Source organism: Diadema antillarum, unplaced genomic scaffold (genome assembly GCF_040938485.1).
Source record: "Diadema antillarum isolate AM-2024a unplaced genomic scaffold, OU_Dant_1.0 scf00000151, whole genome shotgun sequence".
NCBI classification, from domain to species: domain Eukaryota; kingdom Metazoa; phylum Echinodermata; class Echinoidea; order Diadematoida; family Diadematidae; genus Diadema; species Diadema antillarum.
Window position 1 is genome coordinate 815,749 of NW_027271040.1, and position 10,487 is coordinate 826,235.

The 10,487-nt window shown below is 36.0% G+C and overlaps 1 protein-coding gene across 1 annotated transcript; it reads left to right on the forward strand.

Moving 5' to 3' along the window:
• Positions 1-649: 649 nt before the first annotated feature.
• LOC139721819 (heparanase-like) lies at positions 650-8,361 on the forward strand. Its single transcript, XM_071633141.1, has 4 exons — positions 650-813; positions 3,305-3,559; positions 7,400-7,546; positions 8,181-8,361. The coding sequence occupies exons 1-4, from the start codon at positions 650-652 to the stop codon at positions 8,359-8,361; spliced, it is 747 nt and encodes a 248-aa protein (XP_071489242.1).
• The last annotated feature ends 2,126 nt before the right edge of the window (positions 8,362-10,487 follow it).

Genomic DNA, 10,487 nt, shown 5'->3' on the forward strand with positions numbered 1-10,487 from the left:
AACCAAAAATGGTTTGGCAGGACCTCCGAAAGCAGCTGATTATGACCAGCCCGCCTCCGTTGTGCAGAGAAGAGTATCATTCATTAACATAGTTATTTAATTCCATTTCGAAAATGGGACAAAATAACTCTTGGCAGTCCGAAAGCCCCGCCCAGGCCCACCCGACATAGCGACGACGAGTGCACAGTGAATAAGTTCCACAGGACCATTGCAATGTACAGCTGATGAAAGGAAATTCGTCAATACTAATAGTCCCTCTAGAAAGAAAATCTAAAAATTATCTAACCACATGAACCCGCCGTCACCACGCTCAGGCAGGCCTCCGGCGGACCTCCAGCAAGCCATTGGGTCGCCAAGGATGTACCCTGCCCGAAAGCATGCATACATTTTTACTTACACTATAAAAGCGAACTGCATACAGTTGAATAAATCCGCTTGTTTACTTATCTAAGGTGATTGTCGACGATATTTTTTTCTGGCACGTGACTCATTTCAATAAAATGTAAAATTCCTTCGATTAACTTACTTTTCCCAATGATTTTGTTCTCTCTCTTTCTCTCTCTTTCTTTAATCATAAACTCTCTCTACCGTCCTGCCAACAATATATGTTGGCAACCTAGAGCCCTCTCTGTTCAGCAAAAACTGCAACATGAAAGTGACGGCCGATCAAGTTGCCCGAGATTTCCTGACTCTGAGGAAGTTACTGTCCGAGATCGACGATGCCGGTTTACTGGTTGGGCCAGACATCACTCACCTTCCGCTTAACCTTACGGTAGATGACGGCTTGGAAGCACCGTTTGTTTATTTGGAGCGGTGAGTTATCTTTATATATCATACATTCTATACACGTGAGGTCAGAATTGGGCATTGTTAGTCACGGATTTTAAAATATTCCTATAAAGAAATTCATATTCGGATTGACGAACCTTGGGGAAAATCGCCACAAAATCATGTTCGGATTAGCAAACCTTATTTCATTTTCGGATTCAAGCTCAAATTTATTTCGGTTGTTTTGTTTTTTTCTCCCACTGTAACATAATTTATAAATGTTAATCTCACTTTCTTCAGTGACAGATATAATGGATGTAAATTTGCACAGAGAAAACAACCGTTTCAGGGCAATTATCCTCGAGGCCAATTACCCAACGGCTAAGTACTGGTTAGTATTAAGGTTAGAGTAAAGATTAGGGTTAGGGTTAGGTTTTAGGATTAGAGTTTGGGTTAGGGTTAGGATTAGGCTCAGGATTAAGATTAGGGTTATGGTCGGGGGAAGGGTCCGGGGTAATTGCCCAGAGGTAATTATCCTGGACCCGAAAACAACAATAACTGAAAACTTACAGTAGCGATTCATGGCTAAATGTGCTGAGGGATATTAAACAAAAGTGAAATAATTGTCAATATACACTGTGTGAAAAAACGGAGGGACACACTGAAAAGTCAATGCTTGTATTGTGTGGGCCCCTCAAGGATAAAAAGATCGATGCAAAATTGATTAAAAACGGCAACAAAGCAGCACAAAAAGTTTAGAAACCCACTAAAACAGTTTAGAAGCCAACTAATAAACATGAGTCAAGACTGGGACAGCAACAAACCTAGACTCTTAGGGGGAAATAATTTGACGACACGACTGGAAACAAGACTAGGACCCTATGTAGCGTGACAAAGAGGTAACAATAGACAGGAATATGCAACATTGATTGAGAGACAACGATCCTAGGAAGTTTGAAAAGGAAAAAAAATAATATGCAACAAACCCTGGAACTGCGAACTATAGGTTAAATAAAGTCTAATCATAGCCTTAGCTTAGGCAAAATTAGCGATAATAAAAACAGGCAATGCAGCCATAGTTACAGATGCGTAACATAATAAGCCTATATAAACTAATCCGATTCTGGGGGTCGTCATTATAGAATAAGATTGCAAAAGGAAAAACTTTTCAATGAGGATTTAGAAGGACCAGATTTTATTATCATGATTCAGGGAATTCCAGTAATTTGGTCAATTGTAAATGAGTGTGTTCTTTGTTAGAATCGTTGGAAGAAGATATAGTGGTAAGTGAAACTCATTAGAGGTCGCGTGGAGTAATAATTGACTTTTAGGAACATAGAATGAAAATAGGCTGGAGTAAACTGTTATCATACCTGTACATAAATTGACCTTAGTTAGATAAAAATAATTCATTGATTTTTGATAGATAATAATTACAGGCAAACAATGCAATTGTACGCGAACGTATTGGAAAATTGCAAATGATACGGAGGGTTTCTTTTGCAGTATAATAGTTTAGAGTTTCAGTCTGTTCATAACACCTATATTGCGAGAAATAATTTTGTAGATAATAATTATTATGATCAATATGTAGGCCTATTTTCCAAGAAAGTTTATTATATACAAAAATTCCTAGTCATTTAAAATATTACGCACTTTCTAAATTACAAGCATCCAGAACTATTTCTGAATTCAAAGATTAACGGTATTGCTGAAAATCATATATTTTTCTTATCATTAAATGATATCGTATTAGCTCTGATCAAAATAATTTGTCATTTTGTTCAATTCTATATTGCTAGTTGAACAAGAACATCGATATCATATATGGGCAAGAAAAACACTGGTATCATCTGTAAAATGTGTAAGGGAAAATACCTCAGATACGGAAGAAAAATCATTGATATATAATATTCAGAATAACAGCAGCTCTAAATGACTTCCCTGTGGAACGCCACACTTTTTTCTCTCAGCTAAGTAACTGTGGAAAAGAACTTTCGGAATAACGAACGTCACCGATCTATAAAGTGGTCCACCCAAAACACACAACTGGGCCCCATGTAAGAAAAGCTAGTGAAGTTATTTTGGGCGACCCAGCTACAAGTATTCTGGGCAATCCAGCCATATTGTGAGGTAGGGGGAAAAAAAGAAATTTTGCACACACACAAAAAAAACTGGCAATGTTCAAATCCATGAAATTCTTTCGTCGATATGTTTTCATGCAACTGATTGACAAATTGCCCTAAACATCGACGTAAATAAGGATTAGAACCAATACTTGCTGTCCGGCAGAAGTTCGGTGGTCTAGTGGAGATGACGCCTGTCCGGAGATCAGGAAGTCGTAGATTCGAATCCTGCTCGAGGATACGCTCATGACTTCTTTTATCATGACCAATACTAAAGCACTGATCAAATCAGTGCTTATTTACGTAGATGTGGGGCAATTTTCCAATCAATTGAACTGAGACTGACAGTGTATTGTGTTTGCGTTTGTATGTGCATGTCCATGTGATTTCTTTTTTCTATTTGAATCAAGCTTTCTTAGAAAAGCCGGATCTGCCTTGAACGCAACAACACTGCACTACTACAATGTACACAAAGACAAGACTACCACAATCGAAAACTTCACCGACCCAGAAGTATTAGATCGCATCGAGGAAGAGCTGCGTTGCTATACAGACGTAGTCAAGCATTCTATGGAGAGGCCAGTGGAACGGTGGATTGGCGAGGGATCCTCCGTAACCTCTGGCGGGTTGATCAACGCCTCGTCCCGCTTTGCTGCGGGGTTCCCGTAAGCCACAGAGAATATTATAATATGTGAAATATCAATATTGGATTATACAAATACAATGTACATATATATATATATATATATATATATATATATATATATATATTATATACAGTATGTATAATATATATATGATACACATACACACATATATATGTATATAATATATACATTCAAATACACTGTATTTATATACAACCAAAATAGGCCTATATTTACATAAAACGATAATGCTGCTGCTGATGGTGATGATAGTAGTAGTAATGATAACAATGATTATAATCATAAATTTTTATCATTTTTACTACTACTCTTTTTATTGTTATCATCATAGTTGTATTATCTCACTTTTTATCACTGTGACGTTGCAACTCTTCCGATAGATTGCTACTGATTGACAAACAGGTCGCGCTAAAGTGCAAACTTGAAGGGTTGCGTATATATAATTATATACAATATGCATTCATTCAAACATATTATTATCATATGATATCATATGCATTCTTTCAAACATTATTAGTATCATATGACATAAAATATATGCATTCGTATAAACATACATTCTTCAGTTTGAGCTGGTGTGGTATAAAACTCCTTTTCATCAACCTGAAACAAATCTCATGAAAAGCTTTTCTAACAATCCCATGTATGTTGTTTGAAAAAAAAATATATATATATACCGGTATGCACTTTAACGGGAAAGGGACGACAGAGAATAGGAAGGAGAAAGCAGGAAATGGAACTTGCATCTCATTCTATTTTAGATTAATATATATGTAATAGTGATAATACTTTATTATATAAACATAATTATATTATATATATATATATATATATATATATCTGGGATCTTTCCACGTGTTGGACTTCGAATGTTGTAATCATAAGAAGAAAGAGTCTCAAATACGCCATGGATCCAACGAGAAGTTTTTTTTTTTTAAATTACAAATCTTTTTGTAATAAATAAAAAAAAAACTTCTCGTTGGATCCATGGCGTATTTGAGACTATTTCTTCTTATATATATATATATATAGCATGACTCATAAAAGTACTCGGTTGATGAGATATGGATGATTTAGCGCATGTCGGGTGGTTTAAGAAATCAGCGTTTCGAGAAAATCGCCTTCAAAATTTTCCTTCCGACGCTACCATGATCAAGGGGAAGCAAGACATTTTACACTGTTTGACAATAGAAGGTACGCTCCTAGCAACCTCCGCGATGTTTATTCAAGCTTAGCGCCAGCGGTCTACGCCCCACCAATCAGTTACCAGGATACCACGCACTGACCAATGAGATTACTCCTTCGTTTCTAGGGGCGGAGTCTAGCTGCGGCGCTAAATCCAAATCTTCGGACATTTTTCTCTTCCGTTGAAAGTCGGAAAATCACGGCCCAGAAAAATGCTATTTTCTTGCCTTTTCTTTGATCATTTTAGCCTCGAAATTTCGGTAGATGATAAAGGATACATTAGACTACACAATTATGCAAGAAACAGAAATCCGAACGTTTTGACGGATTTTGATGATCTGACATCAAACTCGATTTTCTAGCCTCACCACGGCATTTTTACTACATAAAGCATGGAAGATGGACTTGCGATACTCAAAAAATTATTGCGTTTGACTCCTGAATCTCTTCTTGGTTAATCAGCTACTGTAAGAGATCTTAAAGACCTTGAAATTTAAAGGCATGGATATATCGTCTGTTTTTTTTTTCTGCAGGCTGCTAAATAATCTTGGCGCAGCAGCTAGAATGAACATCAAAATCTTCATCTACTGGAATCTTATTAGCGGAAATTATGAGCTTATTTCAAGAAATGGAACACCCAGAGCGGTATGTAAAAAAACAATCATTTGTGAGATTTGCATTACTCCTCAGAGAGTTTATTTCATCACATTCTTTCAGTAGTAAACGATAAATGCATATTCAATATATATGTAACTGAATGACTTACATTTTTCCCTGAGTTTAATCTATAGTCGTTCAAACTTACAAATATTGCATGGATAACCACTGTATAAATTATAATCATGAATAAAGTTGACTCGAATAGAAATTGCTTCTTAAATTCATAAAATCATTCTTGCCGGTAACGAAGTTTATACTCGTGAACACTATATACAAAATTTGATTAATTACCTTGAAGTCATACATAAATCGCCAGCTGCAAGTTATATTAATGACTTTATACCTTGAAGTTACTCTTCACTAAATAAAATATCTTTATTGCGAGTTGTTCTTACCTGCGTACACTCCAAGTAAAGGCCTATCCTATAGTTATTTATCTATTTTTTTATTTTTTTTTCCCGTGCGTTATGTTTTTTTTTCTCTCACTAGTGGACAACAAACCTAAACGGGAGACGTTGAAAGTGTCCACTATAAGATTTGGCATCGTGTTTGTTCAAATTACGCTATTTGTCCGGCACCTAGCTGAAGTGTTTACATTGGTTTCAAATGAAATATGAATACAAATCCCCAACACTGGCAAAAGCAAAACAAACAAAACAAAACGAAAACAACAAAAGCAAGAACAAAACCCAACAATGTATGAACTACTTTTTTTCAACAGTAGCAGATTTTCTGTAACTTTATGCTCTTTCTTACACATTTTTTTCCTCGATGTAGCTGTACTGGGTTTGTCTTCTGCATAAACGCCTAGTTGGTCAAAGGGTCTTAACAACGGAAGTCAAAATGAGCCTGATGTTTCCCTGGTCGCCATCGCAGCCTAAAAATCAGCACAGATACGTGCGCGTTTATGCGCACTGCACATCAGACAGGTGAGCCTGTATTTTGACTGTGTGCTCTGTCCAAACATGACCGGACCGTTTTGCTATACATGTATTTAAAAGAGGAATGGAACACAATAATAATTTATGCACTTGGATTGAGTGACTGCAGCAATAACAGAATACATGGGAGAATTTGAGGAAAATCAGACGATCTGTTCAAAAGTGATGATTTCTTACAGTTTCGCTGCCACCATCCCATGTCGTCTGAAGATGACAACGAGACTTAGAATATCCGCAAAATTGTATGTTGAACTTCTTACAGCTTCGGTAATGATAAAGGGGTACATTATAACTTTAGTTTCTTTCTTGTGCAATTCAACACTTAATTGATTAGCAGAGGTTTCATAAAAAGATCGTACCTGGGTGCATTTAGAAAGTTCTAGAATATTCTAATTCTACGTTATGTCCAGAAAGAGCGACACGAAGAGCAATCGAGTGACAATTAGACGAGGTGATGACGTCACAGCCTCACACATGCCCCCGAATGACACACACGGGAAGAGTCACCAAAGTTGCTTTTATTTCTAATGCATGAAGTCATTAAGAAAACTTATGTCCTTCTCATCAGCTTTTTCTTATTGCAATAAGCTACAGTGTAGCCAAGATAAGTTTCAAAGAACCATATTGATATAAAAGTCGACCATAAACACGACTTTTTATAATATTTTGTCCAGTAGGCAATCAGAAAGTTGAAAATTGAGACGTCATCACCGCAGCTGATGTGCATATAGTCGTTTCAAACAATGACACTGTAGGACAAAAACATGAACGTTTCTAATTTCCCATTATCTTTTGATGGCCCAAGCGGGCACTTAAGATTCAAGATGGGTCTTTTTGCCTCCGTTTTTTTTTTTTTTTTTAAGAGGCCATAACTACACTGACCACCGACAGAGAAAAAGAGGTAGTGTTGAGTCCTGCTATTACTATTCTTCGCATCATCGTCATCTCGTTGTTATTGCATGTATATAATCATCATCATCATTGCCATGAGCCATGGATCATTCACCGTTGTTTCACGGTTTTTTCCTCTTATGTTGGCAATTTTTTAAAGATCCTCCTACAAAGCAGGGGCTGTCACGTTGATAGTTCTCAACCTCCTGAAAGACACCACTGCAGTGATGCGGTTATCCGGTCTCCAAAGCAAAATAAGCATAGACGAATACCTTCTTACTCCGTTCGGAGGGAGCCTGGATTCCGAGTAAGAATATGTAATAAGTGAATATGAATATGTATCACCAAGTATATATATATATATACACACACTTGGTGATTCTATATTGCCTGATGTTGCACCTCATGTAGGTTGCGTGAAACTCAGAGTTGCAATAAATACGGATGAACCTGCAGTCAACTGCGTGAACTTATTTCATTCCTTCTGTCTATAATATATATAATGTATCTATGTATACATTCATATATATCAGTAATAGTAATAGTAATAGTAATAATAATAATGATAATAATAATAATAATAATAATAATAATAATAATATAATAATAATGATAATATAATAATAATAATAATAATAATAATAATAATTAGAGGCAGATAGGGAGAGAGAGAGAGAGGAAGATAAAGATAGAATTTATTTGCCCGAATATATACAATATACATATTCATTTATTGATCTTAAATGGAGTACTGACTATACCCTATCGCTGATAGGCATTCACTCACTGTTTATAGCCTTCATTAAAGCCTTTATCTAATAAATTTTCTTTATTTTTGTGGTCATAATAGTTTCATGCAGTTCATCAAACACAACTCTTAAGGGGTCACCGCCCCTCCCTCTCTTTCTTTTATGACGACCTCTTTATCAACTCTTTTTCAGCTCTATCGAACTCAACGGTAAGGTGCTCTCTATGATCGATGATTCTATACTGCCCGATACTCCACCACGCCCTCTTCCGCCGGGATCTCCGATCTCCTTGCCGTCGAGAACGTACGGTTTTTACGTCATCAAAGACGCCAGGGCTGTAGTGTGCATAAAAAGTAGAGGAGGCTCGGAATGATCGCCAGTGTGGAGAGTTTGTTCGCAAATAAATGAACTCCGTTCTTCCTAACAAAATGTAAGATATTAGCGATGAAGGCAGCTAAAAAAAAGAAAACAATTATAATACATTCATAACAATAATTCCTTGAAGAATATTCCTTGTTATGTATCAGTTGACAGGGTTTGTTTTGCTCTATCTGAAGATGGACTTTCTTTAAAGTGGTTAAAAATGGCGCTAATCCCGAGCAAAATCATTGTAGTGCTGACTTCAAGACTTGCCTTTTCATTTGTTGTTGCTGTTATTGTTGTTGTAATTCATTATGGTTATTGTGACACGTGTTAATTGACAACTAATTGTCTTATTCATGTATTGGACTTTCTTTAGATATTAATTCTTAAGAGCTACAGGATAGATAATAGTTTCACTGAACAAAGGAACGATGCTGTGCAACTACTGATGTGACTTTGATTCAACAATTATTTTGGCGAATTGTGTCATGTTGGCGTTCAAATGGATGCAATGTCTGTATATCAAATTTATCCCCCAAAAAATGAGTATAACCTTGATTGTATACTAATGTATATACAATCAATGTTATGCCAAATTATATCTAAATCGTTAGGAGTCAGAGATTCTCCCTTTTTTCTTATGTTTATGTCAGATAATAATGTATGACAATCTAATATCATTTACAAGATCAATTCATTGTTGCTTCGATTCTGAATCATTCATTGTAATCCTGATATATTACGAGCTTTTGGCGCATGGGAAAAATAAGGTAGGACAGATACAACAAACAAAGGTTACAGAGTTGTTAGAGTTATATATCCAGGGATGATATCTTTGGACCCGAAATGGTTACAGCACCTTTACCTCCGTAAAAGCAGTTTAATTGCAAAAACAATTTAACTCCACATTTTTTGTTATTTTACGATATTTGTGATTATACCACTTCTGAAAAACAACGAAAATTATTTAAAAAAATATGGAATATTTTTGATAACTTCAAGATTATTCCTTGTTATGTAACAATTGAATTGTCACTAGTAAGGTTTTATTTTGCTCCATCTAGTATTGGGCGTACTTTAAAATTTTCAAAATGGCACTTAACCCATGTTGCAATTAAAATATTCAGTTACTCTCATCATCGAAACAAGTATTATGTGGGATGATTAAATATGTTCGACTGAAAACAGATTATGCAGGTGATTACTAAGTGGACTTCTTAAAGTCTGCATATTACTATGACGCATTTACAAAATTCTCTCTATTATGTAAATAGCACGTGATCTTGAATGAACTATACCAGCTAAATGCCTGATTAGTCCAAAGGCAATTTTATTTCACTTTGGCCAAAGGCCGCGGTTGAATAGAATTGCACAAGGGCTGATTATGTATTAAGAGCATAATTGGCTAGAAATACATGTGTAGTGCATGAGAGAGGATGTACTATCAATAGACAAAAACGCATATGATATTTATTTATAATATATAGGCCTAGGCCCTACTCTTTTTTTATGCCTCCGCCACGAAGTGTCGCCGGAGGCATTATATTTTCGGGTTGTCCGTCCGTCCGTCCGTCCTTCCGTCCGTAATCAATTTTGTGCACAGCGTATCAAAAAAACTGTGAGAGGTATCCTAATGAAACTTGGCATGTATATGTATGAGTGGGCGAAGTTGTGCCTATCAACTTTTGGGTGCACATGCTCAAGATCAAAGGTCAAAGGTCAAGGTCAAATGCTCAAAATTTCACTATTTCCCCTATATCTATGCAATGCCTAGAGGTATTTTCTTGAAATTTGGTGTATACATGAACTACTAAGTAAAGATTCCCCAATGAGAGCTTTGGGTCATGAGGTCAAAGGTCAAATGAAAATGTTCAAATTTTACTTTTTTCTATATAGAAATGTATCACAAATATTTTAAGGTATCTTCATGGAACTTAGTTTATATGCATGTACTGACTGGCAGTGATCATGTAGGGAATTTAGGGGTCAAGGGTCAAAGGTAAAGGTCAATTCATCAAAATGTCATTATTTCTCTTATCTATGCAATGCCTGCAGGATTTTTTCTTGAAACTTAGTGTATGCATGTATTATCCAATACAGATTCTCTTGGAAGTTTCTTGCCTAAAGGTCAAAGGT